Below are 21,482 nucleotides of genomic sequence, written 5' to 3' on the forward strand. Positions count from 1 at the left end.
TGGAAAATTATCCATGCATATGATTTGAAATAAAATGCTTTAATAAAGAAAATTAAACATAAAAAAAGAAAAAAATTATGCCTATATCCCTATCTCTCTAAAAACCTATCTCTATGTAGATCTCTCTTGTTGAGTTGTTTTAGTTATTGTCTCTTTCTCCTATCTCCCTCTCACTCTCTGTTTCTGTCTCTCTTCTAAAGATGACAATCGCCACCTGCATCTCATACTCTTAGTAAGCTGCCTGGGCTGCTGAAATGTTAATCAACTTGCCCAAAATCACACTGTTACAGGTGACAAAGCCCAGCATCACAGGCAAAAAGGATCTGAATTTAGATCTAAATTGCCTCTAACCTATACCATGCTGCCTCTCAAAATTATTAGCAAAATCAATCAAAAACACCTGCAAAATGAGTAAAACTATGCATAAAAGTAAATATTTAACAAAGCAGAATTTAATTAAAAATGACATCATCAATTTTTAAAGTTGCTTTTGCTCTAGGTCCAGCCAGATGCATTTTCTGATATCTGTCACAATATTTGTATACTCATGAAGCTAAAAAAGGCTTCCCATGTCTTGCCACAAGTCTAGACTCTCTCTGATGCTGGCTTTCAAAACTAATCCTGATCTGGCTCTATACAACCTATCAAACCTTATTCTCAACACAGAACTCCAGTTTCTATCAGAGACAAGTCTTCTACTTTCCCCAAATGACCTGCTCCTGTGCTTTTCCCACAATATTCATTATTCTATTTCTACCTCTTCAAATTCTACTTATCTTTTAAGTCTTACCTACATCCTCCATGAAAACTTTCCCTACTAAAAACCTCCAGCAACCTTTTCCTTTTATTAACAGTATGAACCAAAAAATGACAAATATGGAAATATGTTTAAAAGGATTGCACATATTTAACCTAGATCAGACTGCTTGCTGCCTGAGAGAGGGGAGAGGTGGGAAAGGGAGAGAGAAAAATTTGGAACACAAAGTCTTACAAAAATTAATGTTGAAACTACCTTTGTGTATATATATATATATAAAATACCGAGAAAACAAACAAAACAAACAACAAAAAAAAAAAAACCCAGCATGTAGCAGATAGCTTTCTCTATTGCTTCTACAATAAAGAGACTGTCATTGCTTTCATACAATAACAGACATTAAAAAGTCCCTTGTGCAATGCTGTACAGTTCATTAGTGACGCCTGTCCTCGCACCCAGTTCTTGCTATTGCCAGTCCAGGCCTCTTTACTTTGTGTTTTGGTCTTGTTTCTTCAGAAAAAAGACTATATTGCTTTTCTTTTCAATATTTTAGAGCAGGGGTTCTCAAACTACGGCCCGCGGACCAAATGTGGCCTGCTGAGGAAGTTTATGCGGCCCCGCCAGGTTATGGCAAATGGGCTGAGGGGCGGACACAGAGTGTGAGGTTTTGTTTTTACTCTAGTCTGGCTCTCCCACAGTCTGAGGGACAGTGAACTGGCCCCCTATTTAAAAAGTTTGAGGACCACTGTGAGGCTAAGGCCAGTTTCAGGCACACATCACATTATAAATAATTCCTGGTAAATTAACTACTAATTGAGTGTGAATATACCAAGTCCTACATGAAACTATTAATAGCAGTATGGTGGGAATGCCATGAAATTGAAGCCATGTAATGAAAGCAATCTTATTACTCCCCATTTTACATCACTTCCCCCACTATCTCCTCCTTTCTATAATGAAGAGATGATCCTTCTTGTTGCCGGGGCAAACCCTTCCACATGCATCCTCCATCCCACCCCATATTGTCTTCTCCAGCAGACTGTTCCATTTCTCTTCTCTAATCTTTGTCTAGCCTTCAATTTCTACCTATTTACCGGCTCCTTCCCTGCAATTTATAAACACTGTCCTGTCTTCTCCTGCCTTAAACAACTCTTGCTTGATCCCTGATTCGGGCTAGCTATCATCCTATCTCTTCTCCCCTTCTCAGCTAAACACTTTAAGGAAGTTGTAGACTTGGTGCATCTACTTCCCCTCCCGTCATTTGATTCTAAGCTTTCTGTAATTGGGCTTTCAACTTCATCCAAATGATATTATTGCTTTCTCCAAAATCCTCAATGATTAAATAGCTTACAATGATTAAAATGCTTTTTTCCCCATCAGTTGTCATCTTTCTTGACTTTTCTGATTCCTTTGATATTGTTCCTCATACTTCTCTTAAATACTTTCTCCTCCAGGTTTTTTGTGAATTGCTCTTTCCTTGTTTTCATGTTATCCACCTGTTTTTTTTTTCTCATGCCCCCTTTATAGACTGACATACAAGTCATACTCTCCAAACCTGGAAATCCCCTGTCTGTCCTAGGTTCTCTTTGGTTCTCTCTATATAAACTATCTTGCTTGGTGATTTCACTTATTCCCACGAGTTCAATTATATCTATGCAGATGATTCCAAGATCTGGTAAAATTGTAACCCTTCATATCACCAACTGCCTTTTGGACATCTCAAACTGGATGTTCCATAGACATCTTAAACTTTAATATGTCCAAAACAGATGTCTTTATTCAAAACCCCTTTTTCTTCCAAATTTCCCCTTTACTACTGAGGCACCACTCTCCAATCACTAAGGACTATAACCTCCATATTATCCTCAATTCCTCTCTCAGACTCACTGTACATATCCAATCTGTGATGATATCCTATCATTGCTATCTTCACAACATTTATTTTCCTTCTCTCACTCACACAGGTATGAATCTGGTGCAGGCCCTCATCATTTTATGCCTGCAATAATTTGCTGGTGATCCCCTACTCCAGTCCACCTTCCACTCATTTACTGGCATGATTTTCCTTAAATACATCCCTGATTACTTGGGGGTAGGATTGAGGCTGGGACAAGTCTCCCTATTCACTCTAAGGTCAAAAATAAAATTATTTGGATTCTAAAACCTTTCACGTGGTAGATTCCTTCTATTTTTTTAGTTGCCCTATATTTTAGTCCTTTCTCCATGTCTTCTGTGAATCATAAACACTGCCCTTCCACATGGCATTCCATGTCTTGTCCCACTGGTTGTCTTTCCATCTGAAATACTTTCCTGCCTCTGCATCTTGGCTTCCTTTAGGCTTTGGCAGGCCGCCTAGCCTAGATGGCCTATCCCAGTTTTCCTTATTGCTGGGGCCATCTATAGTTGTTTGCACATTTTCTCCCTTATTAGAATGTGAGCTTCTTGGAGGCAAGGACTGTGACTTTTGTTTCTTTTTTGGGGCCCTAGCACTTATAGTAAAAACTTAACAAATGCTTACTGACTGTTTGATCAAATCTTAAGTCAGAGAATTTGGATTTTCCTTTCATAAGGCAAGATTTAATTCATCACTTAAAAAGTATTTCTTAAGAATCTACTATTTGCCAGGCACTGTGTAAGGCAGTGGGGCCATAGAGAAAATAAGACAATACTTATTTTCAAAAAAGTTTACATTCTACTGGGAGAGGAAATATCTAGAAATAATATTACAGAATAAATATAAATGAAATAAAGGGAAGTTAGGAAAGGTGGGTAGTGCTTCAGCTGCATTATGGAAGAAGAGAGAGCTTCTATGGGGAATATTTTTTAAATGGAGTGCACTACAGGCACGGGGAGCAGTTAATGCAAAAGCTCAGAGTTGCACGATAATACTATGTGTTGAAGAATAGAGACAGAGCCAGCTTAGCTGGATTGTAGAGAAGAAAAAGGAGAATAGCCTGTGCTGTCCTGTACAGCAACCTGAAAAGGCAGGTTCTGGCCATGTCATAAAGGGCTTTAAAAGTTAAAACAGACTACATGTATAAAGCCCGTGTCAATGAGGGGGAAAAGGAAAGGAGAGAGAGAATTTGGAGATCAAATTTTTTTTTTGGGAAAAAGAATGCTAAAATTGTTTTTGCATGTAATTGGAAAAAATATTAAATAAGATCCAAAAAAAAGTCAAATAGAGAAGCTGATATTTTATTTTAGAGGCAACTGGAAGTCCCTATAGTTTAATGAGTGAATTAAATAGTCTAGATAACAAATTATGAGGTCCTAAATTAGGAAGTTTGGGTATAAATAGGGAGAATTCAGATACTAAAGAAATGAAGGCAAAAATGATACAATTTGAGAAGCAATTGGATATGTGGGATGAATGACAATGAAGCATAAAGGTTGACAATTCAGTTACAAATTTGGGAGAATGAAAAAATGGTGGTACCTTCAATTGAATAGGTAAGTTTGGAAGAAGAGTGAGTTTTAAGGGAAAGATAATGAGGTCTGTTTGGGAAATGAGTCCGAGACGACTATAGGATACCTAGCTGATGTCCATGATGTAATGTATGATACAGGAGCATAATTCAGGTCCTTTTCAGCTTTGGATTTATTATCATATGAGAATCATTCAAAGTTTCCTTATTCACTAAAGAAAATGCCTGGAGACATTTAAAAAGCTGCAGCTGAAGTTTTGTATGTGCTACACATATTATAAAAGCCTGCTTAGAGGCTGTAAGTGTCTGGATCACAAGGAAACCTGAATAAGTTAAGACTTCCAGCTTTTCAATGCATGCTTCTCAATTCACTTACCATATTGTGCTCAGCTTTGGCAAGCAGAAGCCTCTCCTGGTCTTTAGTCTTCTCATGTTCTCTCCAACACACAAGCAAGTGTTATTTTATAACATGATTGGCTGGCGGGTCAGGACCCCTCATGTCCTATGAATTTATAGCCTCTAAGGGGAACTTGAAACATGAAGGAAGCACAAGGTTTCTGTGTCAGCCAGGTGTTTATACTGTGTTTAATGTAAACTATCTCTTAAGATTCAATTTTTATTCCATCAGGGAAACTATTATCCAATTCCAGTTAACTGCAGTCTTCAAGATTCTAATCTGAGCCATCTTTTAAAGGGAATTTCTTAGAAGTCATCTGGTCCCTTTAAACAGCATTTTTAATTATTCAGGAACACGAAGAAACAATTGTAAAATAGATATATAGTGGTTTCTTGACAAGCAAGGGAGTACCTCATGTAATGATTTGTGCAAATAATTTATACCAATTTAGGTGCCAGAAACATTTCCCATTATGAATTGATACACTGGCATTCTTCATTAGCCAGCCCTTGTGAGCTGATTCCTCTTTTACATTTCATTACTGTCTTTGTTTGTTCACTGGATCTGTATCCCCCATGCCTAGCACACATTAGGCCCTTAATAAATGCTTGTGGATGGGTCTTCTCTTATCCAGCCTATCTGTGTTCTTGACAATCCCAAAGTATTTCCTCTTTCACTTTAATTCAATTCAGCACACATTAATTAAGTGCCCACTAGTAAACAGAATTACATTTGGCTTCCCAGAGTACAGCACAAGTTAAGGGACCCCGCAAAAGCACTAACTGTAAATAGATTCTTCTATTAGAAAACTAAAAGACTGAAAATATTCTTTAGTATCTGGGAGCTGGAAATTAAGAGTCGTCATTCATTACTATAGGCTTTTAGGAGACTACAGAGAATTCATAAAATAATAGACATGACTTCTTAGTCAAAAAACAGAGACCAACATTTCTCTCCCTTTTTCCCTTCTCTGTCACTGTGTGTGTGTGTGTATATGTGTGTATGTATGTATGTATGTGTGTGTGTGTGTGTGTGTGTGTGTGTGTGTAATTATACTTGTGAATTCTGACCTATGATTTCAACAATGTAACTCCAGATGTGGAAACACCTGTTAATCAATTCAGATTAACAAGTGACATATTATAAATAAAAAATTAATAAATTTATATAGATATATTCTATGTGTACATATACATGCATATCATGTATACTGTATTAGGTATATTATACATATAAAACTTAGAATCCCTCAAGGTACCATGTGGGAAGGGCTAGGGAGCTAGCCTTGGAATCAGGAAGGTTTGGGTTGAAATCTTGCCTTTGAAACATATTAGCCATGTGAACTGACCATGAGCAAATCACTTCCCACTCTGCAGTGTTTCAGACACTTCTCTTAGGAGTGTGAGTTACATCAGTTGCTAATCTGAATTGGTAATGTAAACTTCTGCACCTAGAGTTTCACACACTGATGCAATTAATTGATTCAGATCCCCAAACAAAGACTTACATATACACATACACACATACACATACATGTATATGTATCTGTAGAAAGATCTAGTGTATGTATATAGATAGATCTAGGGTACATGTGTATATGTACATACAAGCATTTATATATGTAGAATCAAATAATTTTAGAATTGGAAGGAATCTAAGAAGGGATAGATTTTTTTTATTTTACAGATTAGTAAACTGAGGCCTACATAAATTAAATGACCTGATTATTGTTATATAATTAGTTGGTGACAGCACCAAGACTAGAATCCAGCTCTCTTCATTCCCAGCTTATTGATTTTTCTACTACACTGATATAATCAATATCAATAATGTACTGGGTCCCAGTTAGTGAATTTCATTTTAAATTCACTTGATCAATTAGAAACATTTTTTAATACTTGTCTGTGTCACAAGGATTTAGAAAGTTTGATGTTCATACAATTGCAATATGATTGGATAATGAGTTGAAGCCTTGGAAATATGGTCAATGGATTCTCATTCATCTAGGTGGCACAGTGGATAAAGCATTGGGACGAATCAGGAAGACCCAAGTTCAAATCTCCCTCAGACGATACCACTACACACCTGTCAGATTGGCTAAGATGACAGGAATAAATAATGATGAATGTTGGAGGGGCTGTGGGAAAACTGGGACACTAATACATTGTTGGTGGAGTTGTGAAAGAATCCAGCCATTCTGGAGAGAAATCTGGAATTATGCCCACAAAGTTATCAAAATGTACATACCCTTTGACCCAGCATTGCTGCTATTGGGCTTATATCCCAAAGAAATACTGAGGAGGGGAAAGGGACCTGTATGTGCCAAAATGTTTGTGGCAGCTCTTTTTGTTGTAGCTAGAAACTGTAAGATGAATGGATGTCCATCAGTTGGAGAATGGTTGGGTAAATTGTGGTATATGAAGGTTATGGAATACTATTGTTCTGTAAGAAATGACCAGCAGGAGGAATACAGAGAGGCTTGGAGAGACTTACATCAACTGATGCTGAGTGAAATGAACAGAACCAGAAGATCTGTGTACACTTCAATGTTGTATGAAGATGTATTCTGATGGAAGTGGAAATCTTCAACAAAAAGAAGATCCAACTCCCTTCCAGTTGATCAATGATGGACAGAAACAACTACACCCAGAGAAGTAACACTGGGAAGTGAATGTAAACTGTTAGCACTACTCTCTATCTACCCAGGTTACTTACACCTTCGGAATCTAATACTTAACGTGCAACAAGAAAATGGGATTTACACACACATATTGTATCTAGGTTATATTGTAACACATGTAAAATGTATGGGATTGCCTGTCATCTAGGGGAGGGAGTAAAGGGAGGGAGGGGATAATGTGGAAAAATGAATACAAGGGATAATGTTATAAAAAATTATTCATGCATATATAATGTCAAAAAATTTATAAATAAAAATTAAAAAAAAAACAAAAATAAAAACAAATCTCCCTCAGACACTTACTAGTTATATGATCCTGGGACAATCATTATTCTGTTTGCCTCAATTTCTTCATGTGTGAAATGGGGTAAAATAATAGCACATATCTCTCATTGTGAGGGTTTCTGTGAGGATTAAATGAGCTAATGACTGTAAAGAGCTTAGCACTCTGCATTCCACATAGCTAGCACTATATAAATGTTAGCTATTATCCTTAGTTATGACTATTCTGAATGGATGTCCATCAATTGGAGAATGGTTGGGTAAATTATGGCACATGAATGTTATGGAATATTATTGTTCTGTAAGAAATGACCAGCAGGATGATTTCAGAAAGGCCTGGAGAGACTTACATGAACTGATACTGAGTGAAACGAGCAGAACCAGGAGATCATTATACACTTCAACAATGATATTGTACGAGGATGTATTCTGATGGAAGTGGATATCTTCAACATAGAGAAGAGCTAATTCAGTTCCAATTGATCAATGATGGACAGAATCAGCTACACCCAGAAAAGGAACACTGGGAAATGAGTGTAAACTGTGAGCATTTTTTTGTTTTTCTTCCCAGATTATTTTTACCTTCCAAATCCAATTCTTCCTTTGCAACAACAACAACAACAAAATTCGGTTCTGCACATATATATTGTACTAGGATATACTATAACGTATTTAATATGTATGGGAATGCCTGCCATCTAGGGGAGGGGGTAGAGGGAAGGAGGGGAAAATTCGGAACAGAAGGGAGTACAAGGGATAATGTTGTAAAAAAATTACCTCTGCATATGTACTGTCAAAAAAATGTTATAATTATAAAATTAATTTTAAAAATTTTTTAAAAAGTTATGACTATTGCTAGAGTGCTCTCAAGCTAAGAAGAAAGGAAGCACATAAAAACTGATAGCACTTTTTTTACCTAATGCTCAGACTTCTTATAAATACATATGGCTGACACATGTCATTACTTTGAACACAAAATGACAAATTGCTTTTGCAGAGTTGTTTGTGAATACAGTTAGCAGTTGTAAAAGTTGTTGTTTTTTTTAAATAAAAAAAAACCAGGTTAAGAAATATAACCTGCTTATTTCTTAACTACAAAAATACAGGTAAATCTTCAGATTATTCACCAAATCTTCAGAATACTTAAGCGTATAAGTTTGTCATTTGAAGCAATAACATATACTAGGGTATGGACCCCACCGAGAGGGAGTACCAAGACCCTCTCGACCTTTGATGTACCCCAAGTTTTCTGCCACGTTGCAGAAACGCCCTTGTTGAGCAAGGAGCAATGACTTGTGACCATGGGAACAGGTTTCAGTCTGAGGGTCACAGCCTGAATAGAGCCTCTCACCTGTGAGCGAGCTGCTGGATTGCTGGATAGGCTTTCCTCCCATTGGCAGATACCATGCATAAGGCAAAGCCCACAAGCTGCTTCTCTGAATGGTGATTGGGGATTGTCTACTGCTGATCCTTGCAAAAATGTATATCAACAAGGATGTACAGCATAATAACCTGGAGCTCTTTTCACACACTAGGAATCTCCCGCCTCATTCATCTTGCCCCTAGATCAAAGGGCTCATATGCCATGAGCTCTTAAAATCTCCTCAACAAGACACACAGTAGGATATAGCTTGTAAATCCTGATGCAACCAATCTCTTAAATCAGTCAGTCAAAGAGGGCAGAGATAATTGATATAAAATCTCTCAGTTTTAGTCAAAGGTGATTCAAAGCATCACCTTAGGTATAACTAGAATACAACTGATAAAACTAAAGCTATACTTTATTTCTTTAAATGCCACACATATTTATTAAGTGCCTACTATGTCTAAGGTATTGAGTTAGGTAATCTATACTTTTATCCAAGTTAATAAAAACATGTTATAACAGCACAGTTCATTGAAAGTATGCCTATTAAAGATCACCCTCCAAGCTTACATGGAGCCACTAATAATTATTTTTTGAGTCTGATCATTTACTATTTAACCCATATCTCTCTCCCATGTTTATAAGGGTAAAATAAATAGACTTTACCATATGCTTCTATGAGATAGGACCTCTTTAGGAAGCCATGACCGAGATAGTAAGGATCTAAGGAAAGCTGTGATCTAGTTTACTTGAATGCCAAAACATCACGGCTAATGTTATAATAGAAGGATGAGGGTTCACATGAAGTCTGGAAAAAAAAAATCAAGAGTTATATTATCAATGTTTTCTGCCTTGTCCAAGGAAGAGTTCCCTGCACTTCGATGACTAATACTGCTTCCTTAGGCATAATTATCCCTAGAATGCAAAAGAGCAACTCATCAAGGCAGCATCATCATGATTCTGTACTCTCCTAAAAATTGTCTGATTACTGTAATTTGGTCTCCAGAGTAGACTTCTCCACTAGGAAGGAGGCCCCCTTGGAAAATGACAAAAACTGGATTTTGAACTGTGTATATCGCCCATTGTAAATGAACAGATTGGCCTTCTGGTCTGTCAAGCAGTTCTATAGTTTGGTTAGCATGAGTTAATTATTCATGGTTTGATCATCTGAGAATAGATGGATTAAAATTAGTCCCCAAGTCACACAGTGAAACTTTGGTGAACAACTTACTGCTATCCTGTAAAACACAGAGATGAGCTTCTGAAGCCAGAAGGGGTCTTAAAGTCATCTATGATAATCCTTTTATTCAGATAAAAAACAGGTCCAGAGGCTTGAATAAAGGTCTCAAGTCCCAGTCACTCAACTACATCATGCCACCTTAAACAACCAATAAGCTTTTCTGGGACACAAAATGCTATTCCTTTCAATTTAATAAATATTGACCAAGTCGCCCACATTAAGACTCTGTGCTAGGTACCTTAAGTGAATAGTATACAGAAGAAAGAAATACTAGGATAGAATTATATAAGCAGTTGTAACTCAACAAGGCTTCCCAAGGGAATATTATTTTGTCTTCAGAGAAACACTGGACCTTATCTATATCTATGTATTTGGGATTCGAATTCATAGCAGTGAACAACTCAGTTGGAGATGTGCTTAAATCAGCCTAAGGAAGTAAGGAAGTAACATGACAGAGGAGGAAAGAACTCAGAAGTTATCTAATTCAAATTCCCAATGTTTGTTTTCCATTTATAAGATCCCTGATGGAGGAATATAAATGCTCCCATCAAGGGAAAAACTTAATTTAAATCAGCATTCCATTCGAATGCTCCATGAAGTATTCCTTGATCCTCTTGGTCCCCTCTTTGAACCTCAGTAGTTTACCTATACCTCCTGAATACACATCATATGTCCTTGTGCCATGTGCTCATCTCTATTTGTATCACATCCTTTTATTAGTCTGAATACAATTAAGATAGTGTCTACTTATCCAAATTTGTCATCTTCTCTAGCACTTCCGACAGCACCTTCAGCATGGTCCAATCAGGACTCTACATAGCTGGTGCTTGATAAATGTTTCCTGAATTGAACTTGGCATTGGCTGGCCACAACAAAAGTAACCCTAGAGCAGGCTGAATTAAGTATTTTAGGCTATATTAAAAGCCAAGGGATTACGTTATTAGATGATAAAAGCCCGCTTAACCTTGTTACTATGTCACTACTCATTTGACATTAGTTTCATTTCTTAGAATATTGATTTTGTAGTGAGTTTGACTCTCGTTCTTCCTATTAGAAACAAGGAGAGCAAAATAGAGAATGAAAGAGGGTCAGAGAGAAGTGGGGAAAAAGTGAGTGAAGAAAGGAAGGTCCTTTCTGCTCATAGCCATTTCCCTAAGAGACATCATGTACTGTGAGATACGTAGGGGACCAATATACTCCAAAGAGAATTACAATTTTACAGGGTATAATGGGCCAATTCCATGTCTAATTCCCATAATGTCTCGTTTCTTTTATGTGCTATAAGTTCCAAAGGTTGCTTGCTCTGCTCTTCTTTACCTATTCAATTTCCCTGACTCTTGGGAAATTTTTGTGTTTATCAGTTCAACAATGGTCACTCCAGATACTGGTTAATCTATTTACATAGAAGGATGGATTCTCAGAATTAGAAAGAACACCAATAGTTACCTAACTCGATCTCGATGTGACGAAGGCTCATAATTAAGTGACTTTACCCAAATCACAGTGCTATGACACAGCTGGGATCAGAATCTAGACTCTCTCTCAGTTCTTTCTATCTTACCACCAGACACTGACAATTATGTTAATATTCAAGGCACCCATAATTCCTTTACAAGGTGGGAGTCTCTTAAGGAACATAGGTAAGGAACCTGGCAAGGACAGCACTGTACTCAATGCATCCAGTTCATCCCTTATGTGAAGGAGTCAAAAGCCAGGCCTGGCCTACTTGGAGAGGGAGATGAAGTAAGGATGTAAATACTACATATTAAGATCACCAAGATATCATGGAAGTCTCTTTTTGAACACACTCAAATTTTTTGCCCTAATTCTTAGCTTGAAGACTGTATTACAGCTTCTTTTATATTTTCCCCCAGCAGCTTGAAAGGAGTCTATTCCTGAGGCTTAATGTTTTGTATTTCTAGCTCAAAAAACATGTTTTCATTGGAATAGATAGCTTGATCAGAAAACTATAGTGTTTGTATTAAAACAGGATGGACAACTATCTGGCCCTAAGGTGGTGAGTCACAGGGGCTAGGGACCATGGCAGGTATTTCAATATAAATATTTTTTATTGGAGAATTATCCTAACAACAGGATTAGTTTACTATGTTATATCCTGATATTTGCTATTGGGTAGCCCTTCCTCCCTAGAGGGAAGAATTCCCTTAGTTGGAGGAAATAGACAAGTAGCCCTGGAGAATCTAGACTATTACTTTATTTTTCAGGTCCTTGAAGTAGTACAAGTCATGATCATCTGTGGACACCTCAAGATTATCACAACAAAGATACAAGTGTTGAAAAAACCCCAAATTCTAATATTACAAGTTTATCACTAATAATTCCTCCCTGGCCTTTCTGCCTAAATCAAGGATTCTTACCCTTTTTTGGGGGGTTATGAATCCTTCTGGCAGTCTGGAAAAGCTTATGGATTCCTTCCTGGAATAATGCTTTTAAATAATAGGAGGAAATACTAAATTGCAGGTAAAGGTTAGTGAAAATACAGATGTAACTCTGTCTTTCTCCACCCCCATCCAAGTTCACAGACTCTTGAAATCCAGGAATTGCTGGCCTATGAATTTACATACTTTGTTCATCACTATCCTTTTGTGTACCATTTTGGTACACAAAAATGAGTCCCAGCTCCCTATGATGGCCCCAAACACTAACTACTAGAGCTCTGGTAGAAGTGCCAGAAGCTGATTGCCCCAACGAGCCTCAGCTGTTTCCTCTCAGCCATGGGGCCTTGGTGCAACACTTTGCATGGTACAATAGGCTCCATTCCACGTGTGATTACATCCCTATGTGGAAATGCCCTTGAGGATTCCAGCATTCTACTTGAGGATCCTGCACACATCAACACCTCATGGTCTCTACAACACAGTAGATGCTACATCCTAGCAGATGTAGAAGCACAAGTAATGACCCAGAAGAAGTCCGTCTTCTTCCCTGTCAATCACTGAGGTCAAAGTAAAACAAACAAAAACAGGTACTTGGATCTTCTATTTCTATATTTCAGGTGACATTTAGATTTGACATATGAACCTATAGCCAAGGAGACAAAGTAATGAGCAGAGGCACTGCTCTATCTCTTCACCTGTGCCCCTTAAAGTATATATAGTTTTAAAACCCTATACTTGGATATCCACAGGATTCACAGGGGTTGTAGAATGGGTGTGAATGTTCATTCATTTTTTTTTAGCTGTTTATTAATGGTAGGCTTTTGGCTTTCTAGAGTAAAAACTTGCTCTCTTTTTACATACTCAGTAACCATTCTGTTCAGCTCTTGCTATGCCTTTATCTGATGGATCTTAACATATCTTCAGAGACAAGAGCCAGAGATTCAAGTACTCGAAGAGGAATATTATTCTCAGCTGTTGATGACTAAGAAGAAAAATTAAGAAATCATATTTTTCTTCCTGACTAGATCTTATATCCAAGAGGGCTCAGCTGCAGGTTCTGGATCCTAAATCTTCTTTTAAAAAAAGTTTTATACTTCTATTTATTGATTCTAATTTCTATATTTTGATTTCTTTGAATTAAAAATTAAGTATAAATGAAATAAAATTGTGATTACTTATATTTTATATACTAGTAGGGTAAGAGGTTTAAATAAGTTTTTGTGATACTGAAGTTTGCATTTATTTAATTTCTAAACTTTTTGGCACACAAAAATGAGATACATCCACCATTAGCCTATTTCCTAGGGGGGAAAATTAACTAAAAAAAAAGAGGATTATTTTTATCATATGAAAAACTGGAAAGTCAGTCAGTAGTTTCTAATATTTTGTGATCCATATTTACTCCAAAGTGTTCCAGTAGTCCCAATGTTAACTTAAATATTGTTTTACTGCTATAGGAGTAACTAATTTCAAGATGAAAATCAAAATCCCTCTTACACTCAGTTCCCAGAGGAAAAGTATACAAATTGTTTGATTTTTATAAGTTTCTGATTTTTAAACTTGAGTGAATAGTCAAAGAATATGATCAGAAAGTCATTGTGACCCTTACATATTTTATAATTATTTCCATAAAGTCCTGATTATTTTATGATGATTTGAAAAATAAAAATTTATACATGTTATGATGCTGGCAAAACAATATACTTTGGAGCTGAAGAATATCTACAGGTGTCTAGTTCAAATCAAACAGCTAAATCTGAATACCATCCAGCTACAAATACAAATACAAATTGAAGATCAGAAATACAAATTGAAATTTTTAATTTTAAAAATTTAATTAGTTTCAAGATTAGAAATTAGTTTCAAGATAAGGTTTTAGAATAAGCTAAGTTACAAAGAAGGAACAAAGCTAATGTGGTAGTAATCCAATTCATTTATTCTCACTCCCCTCCTCCCTCTAAGAGCAAAAAAGGGGGAGGGAGTAATTGAATTTGATGGAGAACTTCAAATCCTACTCATTTAAAATTGTGACAAATAATGCTCTTGGGGGAGGTTATTCCATGCCCACATCCAGAATATTTCTTTAGTTGATTAGAGAATAATGACTAACTCAAGTTCTTAGGCCTCAATTATATAAATAAAATATCTTATAAAAAAGAAATCACTGCTCATCACTGGACTAATGAATCACATATTCTCTTAGATAAGAATCACTACCTGCCTAATGAGACTATCTCTACCTTATTACAGAGAGATTCTATCAGCTTTCACTCTCCCACAGGTTTTCTTTTTTATGGTAGCAGAAAGAGCTTCATTTTCTGGATATAAGCTGACTTGTTTACAGTTTATTTCATGAATGAAGCCATCAGTCAATAGCTAAACAAAGACTCTGGTATTTTTGCCCAGGAGCAAAAGGCAATTCAGGAACTCACTATGATTTTTCAAGGAGAGTTCTCAAGAGCCAAAATGACACACATGATTAATGGAAATGCAAAATTGTATAACCATTTTGTCTGAGGGCTATGAAAAGCTTGATACTTTCTGCATTCTGCAATTACAGCATGGGAAATTAGAGGCTTTAGGTCTTCTTCAGGTTCATGATAGCAGATTATTTTTGTTGACCTGACTTGCCAGTTCTCAGTAATAGCAACTGTGGAATAGATTGTGTTGTATAACTCAAAAGTCACCTCATTTACACAAGGTAAAAGAGAACAAATCAGTGGAAGTTAAAGTTCTTTATAAAATAGTTAACAGGTGTGAACTAAGGTTTCCTCTCCCCTTCTATAGAAGAACAGTTTCTTTGTGGTTATCCAACAATTAACTTATTCATTGGTATGGTGCCATTTGTTCAAATCCACTTAAGGCTATGCACAGTTTCAAGTATGTAACTCTCACCTTGAAACAAATGAGGTCACTGAACCTTTTCTGTGTATACTAGGTATTTTACAAAGTAAAAGACAGAGTCCCTGCCCAGAAGGAAATTACACTGGAGGCTTTAGTTAACTAATGCAGATATGTGGTGCAGTGGATAAACCCAATAAGTCCAGAGTAAGGAAGATCTGAGTTCACAACTAGCCTTGGACACTTTCTCACTATGACCATGGACAAGTCACTTAATCACTGCCTGCCTCAGTTTTTTCATTTGTCAAATGGGTATAATAATAACACCCTTCTATCCTTTGTTGTGAGGATTAAATAAGAAAGCAATTGTAAAGTGCCACAGTGCCTGGTGCACAGTAAACATTGGATTAATGTTAGCTAACATTATTGTTGTTGTTATTGTTATTATTCTTATTAACTAAGGAATCTGTCATAATTCAGTGGAAGTGACTTTTTTTTTTTTTTTTTTTTTTTAAGATCTCAAATCTGAAGAGATTTGAGTGATAGAAAGTGATAGAAAGACAATGAGAAATGCTGAATGAAGACACTTGCATGGTCTGGTTCTCCTGGATGATTAGTGTCAATTCCTACTCATGTTCTCAAATTTCACCTTAAAATTTTATGTGAAACCTTGTTCTGATCTGACTTTTGAAATAATATGAAAACCAAAAAGGCCATTTGTGCCTTAGGATCATTTAACACGCATTTCTACATTTCAAAGTATGCTTTGAAGCACTCTAAGTATGAATTTTTGTAGTGACATGAGTCCAAAGCAGGGAGACCCCCGGTTTTGCAGAGACTTTTAAAACTAATTCAGACTTTTGCTCACAGTATTTTTAAATGTGATCCAGGTTGAAAGGAAAATATCAAGTATTTTTAAAATGCGAAAAGGCCAAGGAGTTTAGGTTTGACTGGGTACTCACTCTGTCACACAGCTCTTCAAATGTGCAGTCTGCAATGGTTCCACAAGCTTTATTCAGCCTCAGCTCTCTGCCTTGCACTTTTAGAATCCTTGGTCTAGTTACTATGGGAACATGAACAAAGACTCAATCTTGTCTGGATAATTACTATAAAATTCATCTCTTACAGATAGGAAATGCATAGCTTGATGAATAATAGCACATGATTCAACACATAAATTAGACAAAATGCTGATACAATGACTGCCACTTGAGTGTGGCATCAACCCATATACAGCAATGGAACTTATTAATTGGTCAGTGGAGATTGGGCATTGTGTTCTAAATGTATTCTCTTTCAAGAGAAATTAACTTACGTACAATCATTTTGTTTTTGAGCCAGCTCATCAAACAACTTATCCATGACAGCCTCCACATCAGCTTCACTTGTGCTACAGTGAAAAGAATAATAGAATATGAAATTAATAACACTTGAAGCCAACATCAAACAGCTGCCTGAGCCCGCTTAGCTTTTTGCCCATAAAAAAGGAGAACAGGATGTTATGCTCTAAATACAAACATTAGATTTCAAATATACTTAAAAGCAGAGAATATTAACTCTCAGGTAGATGATTCTGCCTTATTTGCATACACTGAAAGACTTCTGTGCTTCTGGCTGTTTCCAGTAATGAGGCGATACAGGCAGAGTAAATCCATTAATACTATGTGTACACAATGAGAAAAAAGGCTTCTGGCTCTCTGTTACATGCAAAACAAGAGCAAACAGACAAGGCAGTCAAGCATCTAGAGAAGTATCCTTTGAAATCTCTACTGAGAGGGTACATGTGAAATTAAATATTGAAGCTGCTGTTAAAAAAAAAAATAATTCAAGTCAAGCTGACTGAGCTGATCAAACATTTCCAGAATTAAATTACTAGCTTCTAAATACTAACCTGATCTGCACATCAATAACTTGATCAGACTTCTTCCAGGGGTGTAAGAAAAGGATAATTATAGACTACCTATTCTCTCTCCAAAATCTCCTTATAATTTTAAGGAAACTTTCAGTTCATCTGCTATCACTGGAGCTAGCTAAAAATCTATCTCATCATGGAATCTTTTGTATTCTAATTAGAAACCACCATATGGTTTAAAGATCCCAAACATATAAATGTGATAATGCTGTGGCCTCTTCCGCTATCACTTTCTTTTTTAAAAGGGGCTGATAAACTAATGCACTCGATATAGTTGATCTGCAAAAGAAACAGTGTCTTGAATAAAGTGAAAACTCAAGTTTGCTTCAAACCTATATGCAGACTTATACAGAATGACCTTACAATATGTTTACTTTTTACACACATTTCAGTCTTCTCTAGGTGTAAAATGCAATTAAGCTCAATTCTAGATGCCCTATTGATAGTTCCCATCACAGAATTCTCCCGCCCACATCCAAGGAACCAAAAATGAAACCTAAACTAAAATTAATTTCTCCTTTAAGATAACTACTGGTTGACAGACTTTATCCCCAGGTCTTAAAACCTGGTAAAAATAAATGCTTTCCCAAAAAGAATTTTCAAATGTAAGGTGAAGACTATTCTTAGTCATTCCTCAAAAAGTCATTCCTAAAAATAAGGAGGATTGTTTGTTTAAATTAAAAGTATACTTTGAATTTTGAGTCTTGTACCAGTAATGATACTTATGTGAAATAGACTTAAGTTGACAATTAAAAAAGGAATAAGAACTAGATTTTAAAAATTAATAATATGGAATATTAAAGACCAAGAACAAAAATCAGTTACAAATTTCAAAGGATTGGTTCATATATATTTTCTGAGAATTCATAGAATATGAATTATAGAATCTTTTATCTATCCTAACCTATCTCTCAAAAACATTTTCCTATATCATCCTCACTAAGTGTAATGTAGCCATTGGCTACAGGAAAGGAGACCTCTCTATCTCTATAGTTGAGTCAATTTTTGGGTAACTCACAAAAGTTTTTCTTTATATTGAACTAAAAATCTGTTGCTTTACTACTCCCATTTACCACTCCTGGTTCTGTCATTTTGAGAGAAGCAAAAGAAGTCCAATTCCTTTTTCATAGGAAAGATTTTCACATATCTGAAGACATCTATCACATCTCTCCTTCCACCCTACCACCATAAACATTCTGTTCTCTAGATTAAACGCAACTGGTTCCTTCAACAGATCTTTATATGTCACTGTGAATCCCAGATACTCTTTAGTTTGTCAAAATCATTTCTAAAATGTGGCACCAAGAATTGAACATACCACTCCAGCCATCTTTTGTTCAAAGTAAAGTATTGCCAAGTCATTCTCCAATTGATAAAAGGTCACAGAATATGAACAGACAAGTTTTAGATGAAGAAATTAAAGCCATTTCTAGTCATATAAAAATACTCTAAATCCCTGATTAGAAAAATGAAAATTAAGACAACACCTCTCAGACTGATAGGATGACAGGAAAAGATAATGGCAACTTTTGGAGGAGATATGGGAAAACTGGGACACTAATATATTGTTGGAGTTGTGAAATAATCTAATCTTTCTGAAGAGCATTTGGAAGTATGTCCAAAGGGCTATCAAACTGCATGCTCTTTGATCCAGCAATGTCATTACTGGGTTTGTATTTCAAAGAAATCATAAAAGAGGAAAAGGAAAACATGTACAAAAATATTTGTAGTAGCCCTTTTTGTAATGGCAAGGGATTGAAAATTGAGTGGCTGCCCATCAATTGGGGAATGGTACATTAATTAGCTATGGTATATTAATGTAATGGAATATTATTGTTCTGTAAGAAATGACAAGCAGGTAGATTTCAGAAAAGCCTGGAGAGACTTACATGAACTGATGCTGAATGAAGTACATTGTACACAGTAACAGCAAAATTGTGTGATTATCATCTATAGTAGACTTAACTCTTCTTGTCAATGTGGTCATTTAAGACAATTCCAATAGATTTGGGATGGAAAATGCCATCCACATCTAAAAAGGGAATTGTGGAGGTGGATGTGGATTGAAGCATAATATTTTCACCTTTTTTTTGTTTGTTTGCTTGCTTTTTCTTTCTTATATTTTTTTTCCCTTTCTCGTATTTTTTTCTTTTTTGATCTCATTTTTCTTGCATAACATGATAAATATAGAAATATGTTTGGAAGGATTTGTTTAACATGCATTGGACTGCTTGCTATCTTGAGGAGAGGGGAGGTAAGGGAGAGAGGGAGAAAAAATTTGGAACACAAATTCTTAGAGAAATGAACATTGAAAGCTATCTTTACATGTATTAGAAAAATATCACTAAAAAACAAAACAAGAAAGTAAAATATTACAAAACTATCATACCCCCACCCCAGTTCCCCACCTTAATGAAGCCTAATATTTTGTTAGCTTTTGGGGGTTGCCATATTGCCTCATATTAAGCAGGCAAGCCAATAAAATTCAGAGATCTTTTCTCAGATGAACTGTCTAGCCATGCCCAAACTGCAATTTTATACTTATGAAGCAGATTTTTTAAAAGCATTAAGTTTAACAAAATATATGTATCCACATTAAATTTCATCTTCAAGAGCACACTACAACTCCAGGTTTATTCTGGGTCCAACAAATGTATGTATTTACAAATACACACACACACACACACACACACACACACACACACACATACACACACATATATATATGTTTATACACATATGTATAAAGATAAATATAGGGATATCTTGGACAGGTAATACAAGATATGTTTGGATATTTTTATATACACAGATATTGTTATACAGCTATATATGGATATTGTATATTACATATATGCAAAAGCATACACAATATATGTGTATGTAGACATTCCCAAACATAAATTGTGTCCCAAAATGTCTTAGGGTATGTAGTTTTAAGAATTGTAGCTTAAAAATGTCAACAAACAGGGTAAGGGAATGGTTCAATCCTTGGGAACCCTGACTCCAAAAAAAGAAGATGGGGAATAGCTCTATTTTAGCAGAATCCTTTATGCTGGAAAATTATTTCTGTAATGTTTCACTATTAAATTGTACTTCAATAAAGGAAAGGTAGGAAAAAGGAAGCATTAGAGGGTAAAGTGAGCTTGAGCTCAATGTTGTAACTAGATAATGAGAACTTCAATATACAACATTTGCTATTATACCACCACTTTCAGATCATATTTCATATAGTTTTAATCCTCTGAAATTCAGTTATCAACAATGCTTTCTGATTTAAAGCCAAATATATTAATTAACATTTGTGCATATAAATTATATCTATTAGTAAATAATTTTTGTTTCAACAAATATGCAAAAATTCATAAACAAATTTCTAAGGTCTATACATGTGGGAAGGAAATTATATTACAAAATGATGTAGCATCATGATTTTTCAATGGTAGAATCCCATTTATTAATAAAACACCAGTAAGGCTTATTTATTATTAAAATATTAGAGAAGTATTTTATTATGAAGACTATTTATGGTTCTTTCCACACATAGCCTTAAAATATTGTTCAATATAGTTGGTAATCTATTATTTTAGTTGAGGTTTATAAAGATTAAAAATATACAGTATTTTATTTTGAATTTGAGATGAATAAAGCATTGATGAAATAACATTTTTACATTCTTCAAAGATACTAACAACTCCAAAGTGTTTCTTTAGAGTCATTTTTAAAACTTCCAGAGCTCTTTTATGAACTGCCAAGTTCTAATTCCACAACCTTTACTTAGTGTATCTTATGTGCAATGAATACTAATAAGCTTCCAATTATAAAATGCTTTCTTCATAACAACTGTGTGAGGTAAGTAATATAAATGCTGTTATCCCCATCTTACAGATGAAGAAACTGAGATGTACAGAGGATGAGTGGCTTGCTTCTATTCGTGCAACCAGTAAATACTAGAGGCAGCATTTAAACTCAGGTTTAGATGCTGAGAAACTGGCTAGCAGGAGTGAAGTACAAACTTGTTTTTCAAATTTCACTATTGTAAATTTAGAGCTGGGAGAGAGGATCAGGTATGACAAAATAATTTCTAAGGGTCTCTCTTCCCCATTTAAAATTTATCTTCTGACTCTTCCCCGAGGTGATTCTCTAATTGCTGCCCTTGAGTAAAGGTTCTTAACTCAGGTTC

General features: G+C 35.7%; 1 protein-coding gene across 2 annotated transcripts in view; it reads right to left on the bottom strand.

The window, feature by feature from the left end:
* AFG1L (AFG1 like ATPase) overlaps positions 1–21,482 on the bottom strand; it is a 190,045-nt gene that overhangs the window by 25,740 nt on the left and 142,823 nt on the right. For both annotated transcript variants that reach the window (XM_074310146.1, XM_074310145.1), the window contains 2 exons: positions 16,707–16,777; positions 16,350–16,450 (listed from right to left, as the gene is read on the bottom strand). In XM_074310146.1, coding sequence (XP_074166247.1) covers positions 16,350–16,450; positions 16,707–16,777 — 172 coding nt within the window. The remainder of the gene's footprint in view (positions 1–16,349; positions 16,451–16,706; positions 16,778–21,482) is intronic.

The sequence above is a fragment of the Sminthopsis crassicaudata genome, chromosome 4 (genome assembly GCF_048593235.1).
Source record: "Sminthopsis crassicaudata isolate SCR6 chromosome 4, ASM4859323v1, whole genome shotgun sequence".
In the NCBI taxonomy this organism is placed as follows: domain Eukaryota; kingdom Metazoa; phylum Chordata; class Mammalia; order Dasyuromorphia; family Dasyuridae; genus Sminthopsis; species Sminthopsis crassicaudata.